The sequence below is a fragment of the Meleagris gallopavo genome, chromosome 3, assembly GCF_905368555.1.
Source record: "Meleagris gallopavo chromosome 3, MGAL_WU_HG_1.1, whole genome shotgun sequence".
NCBI lineage: Eukaryota > Metazoa > Chordata > Aves > Galliformes > Phasianidae > Meleagris > Meleagris gallopavo.
Genome location: NC_139406.1, coordinates 34332318 through 34353894, shown reverse-complemented (window position 1 = coordinate 34353894; position 21577 = coordinate 34332318). Strand labels below are relative to the sequence as shown.

The 21577-nt window shown below is 40.6% G+C and overlaps 1 protein-coding gene across 2 annotated transcripts in view; it reads left to right on the top strand.

Moving 5' to 3' along the window:
- ELP2 (elongator acetyltransferase complex subunit 2) overlaps nucleotides 1–4853 on the top strand; it is a 32517-nt gene extending 27664 nt beyond the window's left edge. For both annotated transcript variants that reach the window (XM_085220594.1, XM_085220595.1), the window contains exons 17-22: nucleotides 264–336; nucleotides 792–978; nucleotides 2541–2662; nucleotides 3100–3242; nucleotides 3596–3709; nucleotides 4554–4853. In XM_085220594.1, the coding sequence (XP_085076720.1) occupies nucleotides 264–336; nucleotides 792–978; nucleotides 2541–2662; nucleotides 3100–3242; nucleotides 3596–3709; nucleotides 4554–4710 (796 nt within the window). In that variant the 3' untranslated portion in view covers nucleotides 4711–4853. The remainder of the gene's footprint in view (nucleotides 1–263; nucleotides 337–791; nucleotides 979–2540; nucleotides 2663–3099; nucleotides 3243–3595; nucleotides 3710–4553) is intronic.
- The last annotated feature ends 16724 nt before the right edge of the window (nucleotides 4854–21577 follow it).

Sequence of the window (21577 nt, the reverse complement as noted above, 5' to 3'; positions counted from 1 at the left end):
GAGCATTTAGGGCTATGAAGTGTGCTGGAGAGATTCATCTGTAGTCAGTTCCTAAGCATGAAAGAGTTCATGCAGGTGTTTAAATTGAATGCAGAGTATTATTAGGATTTATTTGGAATGCGAAACAGAAAGTGTTGTTCATTGAAAGATGTTCCTGGTATATATTTTCATTTTTGCAAAGGGATTTACGTTAATATAAAAACCCTAATACATACTGCAGAAATGTCTGTGCTGTGCTAAATAGCTTTTGAAATTTATTTCAGGTATGGACATGGATATGAAATTTTTTGTGTTGCTTGCAATAATTCAAACACTGTAATTGCCTCAGCGTGTAAGGTAAGAAAAGATTCTAGCACCATCTAGTGAAAGGTGCTGTCATATTTCTAGGACTGACAGAAGAGATGTCAAAATTCAGTTTGCACTGTATCTGCTCTTTAAGTTAATGTGAAAGATTTCTTATAAGTGGCAGTTGCCTTGCAAAGGTGAGATTGAATACAGAGATGTTGTTGTTCAGAAATAATTATGTGATTTGTTTAAAGTTGTTAGTGAGAGGAATTCTAACAAACTGTTATTTATAACATTTTTCTAACTGACACATTGTCATTGCTGGTAGAATGCAGTGAAAAAATAGTGAAACTTTGTAGAAGAAACTGGACTGTAACTCCATTGTAAGTCATAAAAAAAAAAAAAAAAGCCCCTTAACATTTTGGTATGTTGAAATGTGTGATTTTTATATTTGCCTTATTTAATTCACACTGACTTTTTTTTTTATTTTTATTTTTTCTCCACAGGCTTCCAAAACAGAACATGCAGCAATTCTTTTGTGGAGCACTTCTTCGTGGAAGAAAATACAAAGTTTGCCATTTCACAATCTGACAGTTACTCAGCTGGCATTTTCACCTAATGACAAACTTCTTTTAGCGGTGTCTAGAGACAGAAATTGGTCACTGTGGAGGGAAGAAGCCTCATCAGAGTCAGGTAAGGTACATGGGATGGATTTACACATTTGAAGGCTTTAAGATTTGTTTAGTATTTTTGGCTTCAAAGTATTTGGAAGATAATTGGTAAAATATTTGAATGGACACTTTCCTTACAACTATTAAGTATTTAATAGTGGTGTGCGTTCCTGTAGCTTTAGGAAGTGCAATTAATAGTGTATAGAAAAACTATAATGGGAGTTAAAATGTAGAAAATGCTGTTTGTCTTCCTGCCTTTTGCTTGTGGTTGTACATTACAAATTTACTGAAATCAAGTATATAAGCTGGAATGCAGTGTCTGAATTTCAAACTGGTATTGTGTCATGCAAAACCATTTTCTTGGTGTTCTGCACCATTAGAAAATTGTTATTACATTGGTGTGTCCTGCATAGTACTGCCTTGTCCCTTTTTGCAGGGCATGATGCTCTGAGGCTCTTGACAGGATTAATTTCTGTCTTTTGTGTGGCTTTCTTCTAATCCTACACAATTGATTAATTTGGCTGGCTGGCTCTGTCTGTAAAATAGAACTGATGGTAAAGATTCAGTTGACTTTCTCATTAGGACTTTAAGCCTTGCAAAATCGTAAGGAGATTGCTATTGAACATGAATGGATTCCTTGAACAGATGCTTATGCTGAAAACAATTATCATTGCACCATTGACTTAGTAAGAGCCCAGTAGTGTTTATGTGTTACAAGGTTACTGAGCTCTATAGAGTTTTCTTACAGACTTGGCAGTGAATTTTCACCCTGTCACACAGTGTCTGTGTTCTGGCTTGAGATTCTGTTCTGCTCAGACTTTTATTTTAAAGCCTGGCATATTGTCCAGAGTAGTTAATATTTTGGGTTAAAGAGTATGAATTCATACAGAAAGTAGAGGAAGCCCTTTTTTCATCTATTCATCACAAACTTTTCAGTCTATAAAACATTGTTATTAGTATAAAGCAAGACTACTTCTATTGGCATCCCAATAAATGCAGTTATTCAACATCTATGTTCTGAAATGACAGTTCTTTCTAATTAGGAAAAGCATTCCCAAAGCTTTGCTGTCTACTAATCAGATTTACTGCCTGATTTTATGTGTGGTGAAACCGCAGCTTATCTTGTTGGGAGCAGATTAAGCTTTGGGATTGGATCATTGTGATTTCAGCTCTTGGGCCTTTACTGGTAACAACTAGAATCTGTAGTGGGTTGCTGGGGTGTATGTGTACACGTGGTAAAAATTGCACTATACTAAAGCTTTTGAAGTCAGTGTTTTTATTAAAAACTTGTATGGAACCTTGATACGTAATGCTTGAAATGCATTTCTCTTGAAACAGATAAGCGTATGAGGGAAACTGTTCCCAGTTTTCATGCTGTAAGGACTGAGTGGTGTGGTCTTGGATAGGTACTAATTATGTTCAATTGATTAATGTTGGGAAAAAATACTAAGTACCTCCTAAGTACTTTAAAGATGAGTGTAACGGCATCCAATTATTCCTGCTGTTCATATTATTCTTAATTATTCGAGGTACTTCTAGCAAACAAAGTAGTTGAAGTAAAGGTTTTTCTTTGTTTTATTCCAGGACCAGTTTTCAGTTGCTGTGCGCACACAGACAAAAATACAGCTGTTCACAGTCGAATCATTTGGTCTTGTGATTGGATGCCAGATAGCAAATATTTTGTTACTGGCAGTCGGGACAAAAAGGTAATTAATGTAAAAGGAATTTTAAAAGCCCAGAATTATTTTAAGTATATTTAAGATTAGCAAGTGCTGTATTCTAACAGACTCATAGTCTATAAGCACTAAGAGACTATAGTGTATGTTACCTCAGAAATCAGGGAGACTTTCATATGCTGGATAAAGTGCTCAAATATGTATGTACAAGACTACGGTCTTTCTCCTGTCACAACTTCGCACAGTGAGATAAGCATATGTCACAAACTGTCGTGGGTATCTACTTAAGGTTTTATTGAATTTTCATAATATAATCTGTATTTGTTATTAATATATTTAATGCAGTCAAGCAGACTTTCTAAGCAGTTGAATCTTTGCAGGGAGAAACTTTTAGGGATCATCGCCTTTGTTCTGTGCTCTGGGAGTATTTTAATGGAAGGACTCCTAGATGATTTTCTTTTTCACAGGTCATCATCTGGGGTCAGTGTGATTTATCTGTGACTACTGAAGGCAGTGTGTTGGATTCAATCAAACCTCGTTCAGCAGTACTGGATGCTGGAGATTCTGTTACTGCCGTTAGTGTCAGCCGTGTGCTTACTCCTGATGGAAGGTATTGCTGACTTACATAGTGCCATTCTGAGTTCAATTTGAAATCAGTATGTATTTCCCCTTTAGTAATTTTGTGTGGCTTAACAGCTCTTAACATTTAGCTGTCAAGTATTTGACTATTTGAATTCTTTTTCTTGCCTTAACCTATTTTCAGGTGGGGGGGAGAGGGTTCTAACCAAATGAATTTATGGATTTCTGCTTTGTTTGTTTTTATGGAGGTGCTTTGATTTAAACTGATTTTTTTTTTTTCCATGAAAAAGTATATATTAATTTGAAGGCTGAGTTGCAGTGCTTTGTTTGAGTGCTTAGAATTCTGCAGTTCTCTTAGAATTAATGCAGTTGTTCTCTTTATAGGTATATTGTTGCAATAGGCTTAGAGAATGGGAAGATTAACTTTTACACATGGAAGCAGAGTGGGCAAGAACGATCAGTAGCTGACTGGACCAAGTGTGTTGAGATGGATAACAGGTATATCTTTTGAAGTATTTTAGGAGCAATGAAGTGTTCTTACCAAGACTGATGGTACTGGAATTTTTTTCTTATGTTATAAAAAGATATGAAACTGCTTTATTTTCATACAAATTTGATATCCTTTTAGGAAAAGACTGATCTCTGGAAACCTGCAGATGTCTTTAATCATAATCTGAAAATAAAAAATAAAGCTTTTTTTAGTGTTAACCATAGAGCAAGATGGTAGAAAATATGGAATGGTGGAGGAAAGAATTACTGAATCACTATCTGTATACATTTGCAAAGAATTTTGAAGTAGATGACAAAGTTTTAAAGAGCAGCTTATAGCAAAAACTAAAGGAATTGTAAGCTAAATGTGGTGCTGCTATGGTGACAGTAAGAGAAACTCTACAGAGGGACATTCAATATTTAATTTGGAACATTTTCTTAGATTCTTTCTCTATGTATTGACATTGATAGTATCAGAAATGAAAGTTGATGGCGACTTTGGCCTGTGTACTTGAAGTGAATTTGAAAGAGATGCCAAAAGACAGGAATTCACACACTAAAAGCCAGAAATCTGTCCTATCTTGGTAACTGAGATGCTAGATCTGCAGCCTAACATGATAAAACTTCAAATCAATAACTGTTTAAATAATTGATGACCGTGAAGATAAAATGTCACTGGCATTAATGGCCCTGCTTATTTTTAAGAACTTCATACCTGCTGATTATCGCAAGTCAGCTTTTCCTCAGTTGGTAGAGTTAAGCATACTAATTATATAAATGTTGATGTTTACATTCACATACCCAACTGTGCCTTGACATTTTGCAGTTACGTATGGATTTCTTTTTTTTGCAGCCAAAGCCACGTTCTTGCTGTGAAACGTTTGTGTTGGAGACATCGTGAGGGCAGAGCTGGACATAATGATCAGAACAACAGCGAGTGGTTGCAGCTTGCAAGTTGTGGAGCTGATCACTGTGTTAAAATATTCAATGTCAACAGATTTGCTCTTTAACAGAGACAGCAGGCCTGTCTGTGCAAAATCAATTCATGACACTTTTTCAGCTTTGTTTAATCTTAATTGTTTTTGAATTGTTTTCTGCTGTGGAAAGTGAAACATCTGAAATATAACTTATTAAAACAACTTTGATAATTGGAGAGATTTTTCTAACTCTGCACTTCTGGGAAATGCGAAGTATTTATATATTTTGATTGGTGAATGTCCTGGAGATCGGGGATAGGAGGTGTGGGATATGGCATAGAAGAAGGTTAACGAGACCTCTTTGTTCACTGCGAGTCTGGAGTTGGTGGGAGGCAGCCAGGAGTTGGGTTCTTGCATGCTTGGGTTGACAAGTGGAGTATGGAATTGTTTGAAACACCTTATTCCTATTAAATGCAACTGTCAGTTAGCCTGTCAGTGCTGACATTGTGTTTCAGCATCTGCAGGTAACCAGAGATCAGAATTGACTACACACCTCTCCCTGACACCCTTCACAACGTTTATTATAGTACCTGTCCGAGTCTTAGACCAGCTTACTGTAGAACATGCATGTCCAATCCACTGGCTGCATGCAGACTGGCATGACTGGCAGTGCAGCACACCCTGCCTTGCTCTGCTCTGTAAAGGTGGTGGCTCTTCCCTGCAGAGTGACCCTGGGCATGCACCCAACACTAGTAACACTGTGTGAACTCAAACAAGAACACAGGGAGGGCAGTGCTGACTCAAGTGATGACAAATAATTGTATGCATTTTGATACACTGGCTAAGCACAGTGCTCTGAACAGCAAAGAATACGCCGTTGTGCTTTCCGTTTTGATAAAGGAGTTTGAGAATAGATTTCAAGATGGTAAAAAAAAAAAATCATAAATTTGTTTGTGACACCATTTTCAGTTGATATAAATACATTACCTGCAAATTTCCAAATGCAATGTATAGAGTTGTAATCAGATATTCAACTCAAAAATCTGATATTGTTTTACAAAAGTCTAGTAGAGAGACATCTCTTACAAGAGAAAAATACCTTTCACTTCACAACCACACCTTATTCATGTCATTGCTTTTTGGCAAATTTCTTTGGGGTGGGAGGGCAAACTCTTTTCAAAATAGTTATAATTTGGTTTAAAGGTTTTTATATATTTTAGCTTTTTAGTTTTTTTTTCAAAAAAAGATTCTTTAAAATGTCTTAGGAAAATAAAATCTTTATTAAGATGTTTTGCTGTACTCACTCCATTTATGGTACCCAGTGCTTCCTCCAGCTTGTATACCTGAAATTGCTCAAAAGCTTATCTTGTCACAGGAATTCTTAAATGAACACAGACTGTACCCTGACAAAAGACACAATGTTAACGTTCATGAGGTTTCATTGAACTTCATTATATGTCACAATTTTAATTTGATATCCTACCTTCAAATTGCGTTAAATACTAGAAAGCACTTTCTAAAAGTTGCATGTCTTGCCATACAGGGAAAAGCAAAACAGCCTATTAATTGTCCCTCTTGTATTTTATGCTATCACTGAACAAGCTTTATTTATCAATACCAATGTTGTTAAATGAGCATCAGCTATTACATGATTGAGTAATGCATTCCTTTATATCTGGGATTTTTGTAACTCAGTCATATTGGAGAGTTTCTCATTGTTCCAACTTAGATGCATCAGATCAATTTGTTGATCTCCTCAGTTCAAATGTTTGCAACAAACACTTTTTATTTAAGGTAGAGATGATCCAGAGACCAACGCACAATAGTCTTTTATAATGTAAAATGTTTTGTTTGTCCAAATATCATCGCTTTACTATGCATTTAGTTGCCATTTGTTTTTTATCATACACCTCTATCTTTTCAGTAGATCCACTACAGTCTTCTTAAGTCAGCAGCTGGGTAACAAGTTGGGCGTTGACTTCATTTCCTCACCTAGTAGCAGAGAATTTTTTTGCTTCATGTAAGTGAATGTGAAGGAAAAAAAGTAATTTTAGAGGTTATTTTTAGAGGTCATTTTGCAAGTAACATTGGCTTCCTAATGAAGAAGGCAGTTCTCTAAACAGCAAAATAATACATTTTAAGATTACTATGGAAGTATCTATAGAATTTCTAGGTTTGTTGTTTTTTTTCTTTATTTACAAAAAGAAAGGGGGGGAAAAGCAAGGATTTTCCAGATGTTGGCGATATTCATTCTATTCCATTATCCTTGTTTTATTGGTGTTATAAATCCTGGTGGAATAATGTGCCACCTTGCTGTATTTCCTTCTTTCTGCAAAAACTTGATTAGAATTTTCTACAGTTTTTGCCCACTTGAATGGCTGTCACTTTTGTTTCTCTCATGCTTTCCCCTTGTGCGTACTTTACTGAGAGACACTATTTCATATACTGAAATAGTGCATCCATTCATACATGCATGATTTATTACAGAAAAAAGTTGTGACTTCAGTCCCGTTTACCTGACTGACCTGACCATGGTCATGTTTGCCTACAAAGATCTCTTATTTCTGCATTTTCTCCTGTACTGCCTTGGTGGTCTGTCAGTGCTGTTCTCTGCTTTCAAGTGCCATGCCTCTTTCCATTCCAACACACCCTGTTTTTTTTTTTGTTTTGTTTTGTTTTTTTTTTAGGAGGGTGATTGTTTTTTCACTGCTCTCCTTGAATGAAATCTCTAGTTGCTCTTGGGTACATTTGGAAGATAGTCAGCCTCTATATTTTGCAAGTTGCAAAATCTTTGTTGCCATTTAATAAAAATTTAAAGTTAAATTTAGTGTTTCTGCCAATATATCTTCTCAAGACTGTCATGTAAGCTGTGCAAGCTCTAGTCTAAGAGGCTCCAACTTTTCACAGCACAGCCTGTTATTGCATTTGTTTTCCCTTAATGGGGTGATCACATACAGCAGTCAGAAGTGAAAACTTTTATCTGGAATCGCAATGTTCCCCTTCTTTGCATTATTCTTTCCTGCCAGTGCTTAGGTTAAGCTTAATGATGCTGTGCTAGTGATAAAAAGCCACAGGCAAATGGTGCATGTCAAAATACACACATCTACAGCAGCCTAATCCTCCGCATTGCATTTTCTAACTCTGATTAGAACTTCTGAGTTTGTTTTCATTTCTGTCATCAAAATGGACAAGGGCAGTGTGCTTATTTTAAATCCCAATGCTGCAGCAGGATGCAAAGCTAATGTGACATCCCTTATAAACTGAGGCTCTCCATAGTACTACTTATAATTTACTGTCCTTTTTTTTTGACCAACCCTTGCTTCTGAAGTGTGCAGAACTGGGTCTGTGCAGGTTTAGAGAGCTAAGCTGCTTAGTGCCTCTGCTGTGCTGAAGTGTTACTTCCTGAAGTTCCTGGGCTGATTGATGTACGCACTTCTGGAGCTTACCGTTAAGTAATAGAGTGCATTTAACGAAAGGTTGCCATAAATGCTAAAGCAGATGAGATCTTGTCACACAGATTTAGGCCCTTAGCTAACTGCAAGTTTTCAATACTTTCTTTGTGGTTATGTATGTTCATGTTCCCCTCCAGCCTGACCCCAAGTTGCAGATCTTTATCTAGATGCTGATTTTCCCCCCCCCCCCCCCTTCTATCTTTACATTATAAAATGCATGGATTTTTACCTTCAAACTTTCTCCATTTGTGACAGACTGGGGTTGAATTGAGCCAGTGGGTTACAACAACTTATAAAAATATGGACACTTGTAAACCAGAAAAAAGATTGGATCAGGGTAAAAAACTTAAACTCATTTACAAAAATGTAACTGCAACTGACAAAATGCAAGCACTCACCTCATGTTTGCCTGTATGTAATTCATGCTTTGTCTTTTTTTTTCTTTTGTGACGGTGTTTATTGCAAGATAAATGGCTTGCATTGAACGAAGAAAACGAAACAGTTTACTGGATTTTTTGAATAACACCACTGTAGCATTATCAACTTTTAGCCCAAAAATCTCAATTCTAGGAAGCAAACTGCTTTATATATTGCAGTTGTTGGGAAAGTTTCCAAATATATGGGTTTTGCTTGGTTTCATTTCTTTTCCTCCCCTCCAATCCCTTTTGAAATATGGGCTGTTGAATCTTTCTGTATCAACTCCAGGCAGAAATACATATCAAAAGCCCGTAATTATCCCAGTCTGAATCTGCAGTGTCTGTTTTCAAATGTGATGCACGATAGTGCTTATTCCCAGTAATTTTGAGTTGCAAAGTTAGACTGCTGCTTTATCTCCTACCTGGTTCAAAGCTCCAAGGAAATGTAAACCAGCTGTGCCAGCAGTCTCTCCAAGGTAACCCATTCAGGAACACCTGGGAAACACATTATTAGAAAGGAGATTGAAATGTTCTGCAGCAGGAAATCTTGAGTCTGGCATCTTAAATGGATGAAAAAAATGTATTTTTATCATAATATTACATAAAAAAAACATGTGTTTTTATCAATAATGTATTGAAGTCTTTACTGGCTCTTTGTACAGGAAAAAATGAAAATAGAAAGCAGTTTGTAGTTTCTCCAAGGCTTTTTCTTTTGTTTTAGTGACCAGGCCTTTGTGTGCCTTGTACATTATGTTCCATATACAGTGCCACTGAGAGTTAGACTTAAGGGAGTAGGATTGTCTTGTCTCAAAGAGGAAAGATCTGTGAAAAAGAAAGCAAGAAATTGTGTGAGTCTTGTTCATAATTAGATCTATAAGCAAAAAAGCCATCTTGAATCTTTCCAGCCAGAATGTAGGCATCCTCAGGTCTGTTTTGAGCTAAAGAGACTGGCTTTTGTGGGGAGGATGTTATGGCTTGCACAAAGACCTGGAGAAACTGAGCTTATGTAAAAGGGAAAGATGCGAGGAGCTGGTGTTCAACATGAGGAGAGCCTGCCTGGTGCTTGCTGCACAGTGCCACCAACAGTGAGTTTTGATTGTGCCTATTTTTCAGTTATGAACTGGGAAAAATAAAGAAGTTTCCACTTTACGCTGAGCTTTAAAAAGAATGCATATGTATTCTGTTTTTGTCTGTCTTACAGTCTGAAACTTCAGAAGCAACAAGAAGCTGGTGAAAAATGATTCTGGAGCCTTCCCTCCACTTCTCCTCTTTGGAGATTTTTGCCTGTGTCAACTCCTGGTTTTCCCTTGTTCTTCTGCTACCTTTTTAATTCATTCCACAACTCCAACCCGTTCAGAGATGTCAGCACTCAGTCATGTTGGAGAGCTCTCAGTTTCTTGTAGCATCAGAATAGTTCTGCTTTATTGTGTTCAACATACACCTTATATGCCATTCACTTACAAGCAAGAAATTCCTGTCCCTCTAATCAGTTCATTGGCCTAGCTTCTCCCAAACAACAGTGATAAAGGATGAAAGATTTCTTAAGTGTGATAAGATTAACAGTGCATACAAACAGAACCTCCTGTTTGCCCTTAGACCCCAACAGATGCCACTTGCTCTGTCTTACACTCCAGACTACCAAGGTTTCACAGTGATAGGGTCTATCAAGGAGTCTGATAAATTCTTTGGAGACTGCTCACAGTTACATCTTCACCCATACAGATCACAGCATAAACCCTGTACTCCAGTGACATAAGCTGCCTCCCTACTGCTCATCACCAATCATGAATTTGAACCTGGGGAGAAAAGCGGAACTGGGATTTTTCAGTTACATCTTTATGTATTTGCATCATCCCATGGCTACAGAATTCAGAATCCAGGCTGTGAGCATCTCAGCGGGATGGGAAATTTTATAGAATCATGGAATCAGAATAGTTTGGGTTGGAAGGGGCCTTTAAAATCACCTAGTTCCAACCCCCTGCTATAGGCAGGGACACCTCCCTCTAGACCAGGTTGCTCAAAGCTCCATCCAGCCTGGCTTTCAGTGCTTCCAGGGAAGGGGCATCCACAGCCTCACTGGACAACTTGTTCCAGTTTCTCACCAATCTCACAGTAAAGAATTTCTTCCTAACATCTAGCCTAAATCTTTTCCAGTTAAAAACCATTTCTCCTCATCCTATTGATGCATGCCCTTCAAAAAAGCCCATCCCCAGCTTTCCTGTAGGCCCCCTTCAGGTACTGGAAGGCTGCTGTTAGGTCCACCCAGAGCCTTCTCTTCTCCAGGCTGAAGAGGCCCAGCTATCTCAGCCTGTCCCTACAGGGAAGGCACTCCAGCCATCTGATCATTTTCATGGCTTTCCTCTGGATCTGCTCCAACAGTTCAATATCCTTATGTTCTGGGCATGCCCAGAACTGGATGCAGTACTTCAGGAGGGCTCTCATGAGAGCAGAGGGGCAAAATCACTTTCCTTGACCTGCTGGTCATACTTCTCTTGATGCAATCCAAGATACAGTTGGCCTTCTGGACTGCAAGTGCATATTGAATCATCAACTGACACCCTCAAATCCTTCTTCTCAGGGCTGCTCTCAAGCCATTCTCTGCACAAGCTGTATCTGTGCTTGGGATTTCCCTAACACAGGTGCAGGATTTGCACTTGGTCTTGTTTAATTTCATGAGGTTAGCATGGACACACCTCTCAAGCCTGTCTAGGACCCTCTGGATGGCATCCCTTCCTTCTAGGGTGTCAACTGCACTACTGAGCTTGGTGTCATCTACAAACTTGCTGAGGGTGCATTTGATCTCTGTCCACAACACATAAAAAGATACTAAATAACACTGGTCCCAGCAGTGATCCCTGAGGAACACCACTTGTCCCTGGTATCCAACAGGACATTGAGTCACTGACTACAACTCTCTGACCACGGCTATCGAGCCAATTCCTTATCCTGCAAGTGGTCTGGCTCATGGTGCTGCCTCCAGAAGATGAGGAGGCCAACTCCCACTGCAGAGGGCTCTTGGCTCCCTATGTGGATTACTGGCACTCATGAGTACAGCTCCCACTCTTACCTTGTGTGATACACTCTCTCAACTTGTGTTCAGTGGCATTTTCAAGTTTTGCTAGCATCATCATTTTATTTTCTGCAATAATTCATCTGTGCTGTAATGCAGTGATGAAGCTGAAAATGATCTCTCACTCATTATAGAAGGAGTAGATCAGATGGCAAATCACTCAGCATAATAACAGGGACCACCCAGTACCACAGGGGTACCAAGCAGACACGCCGTGGATGTGAAGTGCTCTCAAAATCCTCTGTGTAATAGATGCATACACAATTTGGCCAACCTTCCTGCTGTACCCTTGCAAGGAAAGGGGGTGCTGTACTGTGTAATCAATGAATGTAAAAATGCTATAATCACAAAGCAAACAAGAGAGCTTAGCTAAGCAGGTTATAATAACAAAAAGAGAATAGATAGAATACTTACCCACATCCTGAGCTCACTGTAAAACTCCAGAGGAGGGATGTCCAGAAAAGATCCTTTCCCAGTGGTAGTCAGCTCTTAAATGGGTATAGGAGAGGTGGAGCCAGGCTCTACCCCTTCTGGCAGCACAGGTGAATTGCCTTCACCTGTGCTCCCATGGCTGACTCATTGCTTGCAGGTGATCAATCAGAGGTTCAGGCTGTGATTCAGCAGTTCCCATACATGTGCCTAAGGTAACTGCTGTGTTATAATAGTGTCACCTGTATATGGATTCTAGGTGATCCAGCTACAGCAAACAGAGTTTTCACTACAGAGGAACAATTTCCTTTTGAACGTGCAAACAAGAATTCTCAATTTTGTGTTTTTTTTCCTAAGCTTTTCCTCACTCATTCCTTTAAGAGGGTGTTTTGCCTTCTCATTCACTTCTCCATTCTTGCAGACTCCTAAATCCCCATCCAATCCATCTTTCTTTGCTCAATGTCCTCTTTTCTCTTCCTGTTGTTCATGTAAGGTAATCCTATTCTTTTTAGTTCATGATCCTAAGGGAATGTATACATAAAACATATAACATCCTTTTAGTACTTTATCTTCTGCCTTCTGTATCTCTGCGTATGATTCCTCCTTCACTGGGTTTTGGGTTTTGGTGTTTACCCAGCCTGTCCGGTCTCATTACCTCCTTTTTCCCTGACAGCAAATTGCTAGCAGCATATGTGTGAGCAGCATACCTTCTTCTCTTCCTAAAGCATATGCTTTCTACCTGCCACTGGAGAGAATTTTTTTCCTTGACAAAAGTGAATTGACTGCAGTCTCCAAGGGAAGCTCTCCGAGTACTTTTCAAGATAAAACAATTGTTATGTTTGCCTTTCCATTTCATAATCTCAGACAGTCTCTATCCTAGGAGTCTTCATATAAAGATGTACGTCTTTGAGAGAATATCAGTACTCCACAGAAACTCCTTTAAGAGCTTACCAGTCAAACCTTTTGTTTTGATGTGGCAGGCAGTCCTACATGTGGCCATTGCATATCAATTCTCCAGATGCTAAAAGTCATCACTGCAGTGTGCAGAGAACATGGAGATCTGTTGCAGGTTTCTCTCTGCAGAGGGGACTGAGCAGGATCTTTGAAAGAGCTGCAGTGCAGGGAACAGCCTGAGACTCCTCTGCATTGCTGCGTTGGTCTTCAGGGTGACTCTCAGACAGACAGGGGCTGAAGATCTTACTGTTGATGGTAAGAATCTATCATGGGTATATTGGTCAAACTTTTGCTTTCTTGTGTTCACACCAGTGTCTCAGACGTGGCTGTGCATCCAGTTAACAGTTCCAGTTCACTAAACTCACTGTTTGAGATAGGAGCTGCTCTTTGCCTGCTAGGTGTTGGTTCAGACAGACACACTGCCTCTGTGGTTATAGCTATACAGCAGAAGAGCATGTGAAATGTAATCTGGGAAGTGCGTTAGGCCAATAAAAAGGTGCAAGTGATGTTTTTGGTTTGCTGCTGCTATGAAAAGATCAGTTTTAACTGTTTCTACACATCAAAAAGAATATGAGTGTGTTTGATTGTGTGAGAAGTAGCTCGTAACAGGAGTTACATCATACCTCAAAGCAGGAGCTACACCTGGGATGTGAAATTCTGCAGTTCTCATAAAGTATTCAAAAATGCATTTCCATAAATGAGTAGCACTGAAAATTGCTAGCATTAATCTTTTGTTAATAAAAGGAAAAGAAAAGAAAGGCACTCTCCATGTCTATCCAAGCATCTGCTCCAAAAAAGGGTCAGCTGTGAGGTCAGATTAGGCTGCTCAGGTCTTCGTCCAGTCAGATCTGAAAATCTCAAAAGATGGACACTACGCAGCTTCCCTGGACAATCTGTTTCAGTGTTGACTGTCCTCATGCTGAAACTGGTTCTTCTTACATCTGCTCTGAATCTCTCTTGGTTTTGTTTACGCTCACTGGTCTCCCTGCAGTGCACTGCTGTGAAGATCTGGGGCTCCATTTTCCTTGTGGTTTCCTCTTAGAATTCTGCTATCAAGTGCTCCAATTTAGAAAATCTTTCCTATACTGGGGATCCCAAAACTGGACACAAGATCTTGCTTAAAGATTAGGTTATGCTATGCAATTTCTGCACCTAAAAGGCCACTCCTATGAAGTGCAAGTCTGTCTTTCAATCGTTAAAGTTGGAAAAGACCTCTAAGATCATGAGTTCTAACCACCAACCCATCCCCACCACATCCACTAACCACGTCTCCCAGTGCCACATCCAGATGGTTCTTGAACACCTTCAAGGATGGTGATGCCACCACCTCCCTGGACAGCCTGTGCCACTGCCTCACCACTCTTTCTGAGAAGAATTTGTTCCTAATATCCAACCTGAACCTTCATTGGAGTAACTTGAGGCCATTCTCTCAATCCTACTGCTACATGGGAGAAGAGGCCATCCCTACTTTGCCACAGCCTCCTTCAACCTCCTTTCAATCCTTGTTGAGAGAAGTAATATCTCCCGAGCCTCCTCCCTTCCAGACTGAGCAATCCCCCTTCCCTCAAGTTATGATATTTTCTCCTTTACTAAGACGTACTCTCTACACTGTGGCAATACTGCATCTGGAGAAAAAAGACCTCCCTCCAGAGTATCTAAGAAGTGTCCTTGAACTGTGTTTCCATCCTTCCACTGGGCAGAAGGAAGAGCCAGTTGCAAACCCTATTATATATATAACCTGGGGTTTCTAGCCTAGCCATTTATTTAGGCTCAGTCAGGGGCTGACTGCACTACACAGAGGAAATGGCATATTAGTGGGAAAGCCAAGCAGCCCCTCACAAGTTCTGTATGAAAAATAAACTTATCTTCTGAATCAGAGGAAAATAAATGGGTACTATGTAAAATGCTTAAATATGGTCATTTCACCGAAAAATTGGTGATATATTATTTTAATATGCCTCAGGCCACCAGGTGGCAATATAAGAAAAAGGATAAACACATCTCCTGAACCTGCCATGTATATGTGAAAAATCAAAATAAATTTCAGATATATTCAGAGACAGGTATTTCGTCTCCTCCAAGTTGTTTAAATGCAGTGTTTCAGTGATAAGCATTTCTTATAACAAAATGCTGATTCTGAAAGCAATTTTTTCTGGTTTTGTCCTGCAGATGGGAAAACATCCATACAACTTCAGAAAATGATGTGCACCTCCTAATCACAATGTCCTATCATCTCTTATATAGGCATTCTTCCTCACCCCAATATCTCTATTTGAAGAGGATGTAAAATATTGTAATTTTCTTACTTTGATTTGCTGAAGTGAAAAAGGGACTACTTTCCTGCGTCTATTTTGCTGCCTCATTGCAGCATGTCTTGTGTTTTTTGATTGGTTGCTTAACCACACTGATGCCCCAGAAATGACTTCATTAGCTGGTGAAGTCCCATGCAACTCCTGAAGGCAGTGGCAATTTGAATTGAGTAGTGGCCATATGGATTGACATGATGAAGATCTCTCAAAGTCCAGCGATCTATGGTTCAGGCATATGGTTTGGGGTGGAGAAGAGAAGGCTCTGGGAAGACCCAATAGCAGCCTTCTGGTATCTAAAGCTGGGGGGGCTATAAGAAAGAAGGGGACAGACTCTTTAGCAGGATCTGTTGTGTTAGGACAAGATGAAATGTATTAAAACTAAAGAAGGGGAGATTTAGGTTGGATATAAGGGTCTGAGCAACTTGATCTTGCTGTAGACGATGCAGTTCATTGCCAGGGAGGTGGAATAGATAATCTTTAAAGGTCACTTCCAACTCTAAGAATTTATGATTCAATGAAATAGTTTTGAACTAAGAGATTTAGATTGGATATAAAGAAGTTTTTTACATTAAGGGTGGTGAGGCACTGGCTCAGGTTGCCCAAAGCAGTGGTGGATGCCCCATCCCTGGAGACACTCAAGGTAAGGCTGGATGGGCCTGTGAGCAACCTGATGAAGCTGTAGGTGTCCCTGTTCATTGCAGGGGCGTTGGACTAGGTGACCTTCAGAGGCCATCTCAAGCAATTCAATGATATCTTAAACCAGAGGAAGCATTCATGTGCTTATTAGCTGGATTTCTTTCTTCTCTCACGGATTTGTCCACCAAGGGAATTCCCCAGCTTAAGTCTGTGCCATGTGAAGAACCAGCTCCTGTTTGTTTTGGACATTAAAATGCCTGCTTGTTCTTCTCTATAAGGAAAAAAGAAAAAAAAAAAAAGCCATTTTCCACTGCCTTCATGTTGTTTCTGATGGGATACTCCACCCATGGGTTTCTTTTCTTTTTCAGGCTGAGCAGACCTACTGTAGCTGAGTCTCTCTTATGGTATCTGTGCAGTTCCTTTCATCAGTCTTATTGCCTCTTCTCTAGCACTACAATATTAATAGCAATTTAAAACTATTACTTTCAGCCTTTTCATTTATTAATATTTGCCTGGGAGTGTCCACTAAACCAAACTGCTTATTTTGATGTAATGACAAATGTTTTTTTTGTTTGTTTGTTTTTGTTTTAAAACAGAACTTTATTTGAAGCGGTTAAAGCACACAGTGTGAGTGTAATGCTGCCATACTTGCACAATATAGAAGGAAATGACTATACCTCCTGAGTGTGTGAGCAGTACAGTGACTTAAGTTTTTTCCATGTTAACCAGGAAGATCTTTTATAAGGCAAATGAAGTGTGAAACAGTGCCTTGCTCCTCCACAGCTCACTCACTGCAAGGTGTCTAAAGAGGTCCTCTGAAAGCAAGTAAAGCCTTGCTGGTCTTGGAGAGCTGTTCTTCTCCTGCTGGAGTACTGAAGTAGCCTGGTCAGCTGTAAGACATCAAAATGCGGTCTACTCACTGTTATGGAAAGTCATGTAAGAAGACATTATGCGCTTGTCTCAGAAAGAAGCGCCCAATTTCAGCCCACAGGTGTAGCAGAACCACAGCAAATGGAATTTGATGGAATTTGGGGCTGGGCTAGAAAGTTCCATGGTAGCACAACAAGGTTCTGTGAAGCAGGACACTTGCTGTTGAGCTGTGTTTCTGTGTAGGTATGGGAAAAAGGTGAACATATGCTTTTGAGGAAGCTCTTGTGTCCTTTCTGTGTTCCAGCAGTGCCATATGCACTCTCTGAGTCACTGGAATGAGGGAAGCATTTTCCTTATAATATCCTGTCGAATCCTGCACAAGGCTGCCCATGCACAGGTAGAGATTTTCGTGCTTATACAAAACCTTGTCTGAAATGCTCTGGAGCCTACTATGTTTGCTTTCCTTTTAGGTGCTGCAGAGAAAGTTTTGCTCCTCTGGGGAAGCAAGCCTGACAAGGTCTGCCTGGTCTGGTCATCTAAATATGGGGCTTGGGGTCATTCTTCAGTGAGGTCTTTTCTTTGCAGACATCTCCCCATCCTGCAGTACTGCAGGTACTCACTAGTCAGTGATGTCTGGAACTGGCCAGAGCTACTGACTGTGGCACCATCCCCGTGCTTCAATCCAGAAGTTGTTTGACATGTCTTGTGGCAGCATGTCTGCAGACAACACTTCACTTTGTCTCCAGAAAGCATACCATGTCACAGCCAGACACACTCTTTTTTTTTTTTTTTTTTTTGTCATCAGCAGTTGGCTAATGCGAACAATATTCACTTCCCAAGTGGCACAAATATGCAAATCAACCTTTCATAGGCTAATGGCCATATGAAGCTTTGCTAGCTGGCATTCATGACATGTGGAGACATGTTGATGCCGGATGCTTGCAGGGTTTTGGCTGTGCTGTTCTCATTTCCAGGAGGATTGTCAGTACCAGGCTATTTTGGGTGATCCACTGTGGGCCCGGATCAACGTCTTGTGCTTCTTTGAAAGCATCAGGCAGTGGCACTCCCCTGGGTGTGACAGAATCAGCTGGCCCCTGCATGGTGTCATGCTGTTGCCTAAAGCTCCCGGCCTGTCTAGCTGCTATAACACTGCTCAGACACTGAACTAATGTCATGTTGTGACATCTCTGAGAGGTGGAAGTCTTTCAGGATGCAAACAGAATAATGTATCGTTCTTGGCGAAACCTTCTGGGGAATCGTGTTGTGAAGGGATGAGCAAATCTGCAACAAAGTCATCGGATTCTCTGGTCTTTTCAAACTACAGTGTCACCGTAAGTAGAATTTTATAATGAGATGAAGGTCAGTCATACTGGTAAACATGGAACTGGCAGACTTGGTATTTTTACGGGATTGCTATGAGCCCTGAAAGCCCTGACTTGATGGTCTCTGCTTTAATCCACCTGTGTGTCCTGCTGTTGGTGAGATCATGTTTGTTCCATGGACTTCTATTTTAAATAGATGAGCTGACTTAAGGTACCCACTGGAAGGGCCTTCACTGGCCTTTCTGACAACACATACAAGTATTCCAACACCAGCATAACCGCTTTGTTGCCAAAAACTAATCTAATTTATATCTATATTAGCCCCAAAATTTGTGTAGCTAACAATAATCAACTCTAATATCTCTTCGTGTTTGTCTATTATTGTCCTGAACCAGATTCATTTTCTATTTTCTTTCTTTGAAAAATGCAGGAGGGGAAGCAGAGGCCATTTTAGTGATCAATATTGGACTATTGAAACTAGCTGGAATTTGATCTGCCATCAGAAAAACAGAACTGCATTGTTGGTTTTCGGCCGTGACTCGATACATATATTAATCAGTGTGCTCCCCAAGACCTTTCATGCATTCTGCATCATGTTAGAAACATTAAAATATTAACAAACTTTGATCCCAGTGCAGCTGAATGCTCACTCAGCTCTGTTTTTAAGCTAGAATGCACTCAGTCTTCTGAGTTCATAGTAAACTCCAGAAACCAAGCTGAAAGCAGAGCACCACCATTCAGCAGCATCTAAACTCCTTGTTCAATTATTTAAAAGCTGCTCTGAGAGCATCTTTGGCAATGTGTTACAGATAGTTGTTGGTAGTACATTTCGTTAGGCTTTTTTTCCACAAAAAGAGCATCTCTCTGGCCCTCACCATTTCTTGTGAATGAGCTCATTATAGTTTCTGTGCAGCAATCCATTTGCCTCATTCCTTTCAGTAGCTTAGGGCTGCCAGAGCCCTTCCTCCATATATGCCATGAGGATGCCACCTTAAATATTTTAAATATTTAAATCACAAGATAGCTTGTAGTTTTCCCAGACAAAATTAACTGAGATTAACTTTTAGGAAATTAAGGAGGAGAGATGGATGTAGGAATGCACCTTCTTCTGCCCCTCAATATTTCAGCAGCAGCATTAGGCAACAACCAGCAAACAAAACCTTCCTCTTTCTCCCTCACTGCTCCTTCCAGGGGCCTTGGAAGTGGCTGCAGAAAAGCACGTGCGTGAAGAAGACAAATGGGATGCTGCCAGCCCTGCCTTTTGCACCAGGTCTTGGGGTGTTCCTGTGTGGGCTCTGTGCTATGGCTGCACAGGGCTGGAACAAACTGCCTATTGGCAATAGCAGCCAGCCTAGATTCCCCAGCATCTGACATGCTAGAAAGCAAAGGAAGGTATACACGCCTCTGTTCCTTTTTTATTTCTTTTCATCTCCCCTTCCTCATCTCCCCATTTGAGGCTGGTTTTGCTGTGTCTAAGGAAGTCTGGAGTATTTCTGAAACTTCCTTCATTTTGAAAAGGTCTCCTGAAAATTTTCCACTAGATACGGCCATGTGAAATCACACATCAGAAAGAGCTCCAGTGCTGCAAAGTGACATGCTCATCATCTTTACATTTCTCTCTCTGAATATCTTCCAGCATTCCTCCTTTCCATTTCAGCAACACCCTTGCTCAGCCTTAATTGTTGCTGCTTGTTGATCTCTGCACAGCACATATTTTTCAGGCAGCTTTACCACTGGAAGCTGAAATATCTGTTAAGGATGGCAGAGGAGGAGCTGAGGAACATGGGCACATCTGCGACATGCACTTAGCTGGTGGTTAGGGGTCCTCAAATGACCAGGAGCTCTGGGTTTGTTTTCCTTACTTTGTGGCAGCAACTCTCATCCTCCAGCATGAATTTTCAGACTGTCAAGCGAACAGTAAGAAGCCCTTCTCGCTATGGACTGGCTGTGAATTGCATGACAATGAAACCATAATTAAAACATGCAATTCTGTGCCTTTTGTTGTCGCTGGCAGTCAGCTTGCTAACAAGTGACTTTGGTGACCCCAAGTGCCAGAAAGGCTGTGAGATAATTAGCAAAGGGAGGAGATGTGGTAGGGGAATAATATGCACATCTCCTGTCAGCTGAGCTGAATGCTGACCATAGCTTCTCTACACTGGTTTTCTTTTCCATCAGTAAATTTCAGCATGTCACTAAGTATCTGTTCCTCAGTTTCTCTCCAACAATATCCCTACTCCTGCATCCAATTTGTACCTCAACAGGGAGACTAATTGATTGCAGTTTACACATTTATTTTCTAAAGGTGACTACAAAGTGCTTTATTTAAAAACTATGGTTTCCTTACTGATGATCTTACAAGCAGACTTGCTTTTAATTACAAAGCATACCTCCTACCACAGAGTGATGAACAAGCAAGCTAAAACTGCCTGAACAAACCAAGCAACATTAATTAAAATGTAAAACAGGCCACAGCAATTAGGCTGGAGAAAAAGTACCTAAAATAATAAAAGTCCTTCCTTGCAGGTTAAGCTATCGGTCTCCATTCAATTCCCAGCTGTGGGAAGAAGAGTTTTTCCAGTTTGGTTTGGCTTTATTAGCAGCAACAATCTAAGAGTAATCATAAAAACATATGCAACAGCGTCATGTTCCTGTCATAGGCTGATTAATGCTAATGGCAGCAGATTAACAAAAACAAGGAGAGCACAGTTCACCTGGCAGCATGGCTTGCTATAGGCAGGATGTCATTTGTTGACAGGTGGCTTGAAGCGTGGATAACTCCAGAAGCAGCCAGGTGCTCATGCCAAATGTACGTGCACTGTGTCACATACTGAAATGCAGAACCAAACTGGCTGGAAAAACCAAATATCACAAAGTCCCAGCATGGCTGAGGCAGGCAGAGCCCTCTGAGCCCATCAGACCCCAGTCCAGCTCCTGCAGGACCACCCAGAGCAGGGTGCCCAGGCCCATGGCCAGACAGAGTCTGGAGATCTCTGAGGAAGAGACCCTACAGCCTCTGGGCAGCCTGTGCTAGTGCTTGCTCATTTACACAGCACACAAGTGCTCCTGGTGTTCAGATGGAACTTCCTGTGTTCAAGGTTGTGACCACTGCCTCTGTTCCTGGTACTGGGCAACACTGAAAAAAGCCTGGCTGCACCTTCGTTGCACCTTCCTTCAGAAATGTATAGACATCAACAAGATCCCCCTGGGCCTTCTCTACAAAAGCTGAGATGTGGAGGTTCATAAGGTAAGTCGTGGCTAGGGTGCTTGGGATTCTCCCTGCTAGGGTGCCACAGTTCATTACCAGTGTGCGGCAGAATGTCCACCATCTTACCTAAAAGAGGGGAAGCTGAGGCTAAGCCTGGCAGCAAGCTGAAGTCAGGCTGGCAGGTCAGAGATATACCTACTCGTGCAAAAGGCAGACCTTGCAGGGAGGAGAGCAGATGTCACGGCAGCAAAACCTAATGCATGGCTGAAACATCTCCCCAGGCTCTGCTTCTCAGAG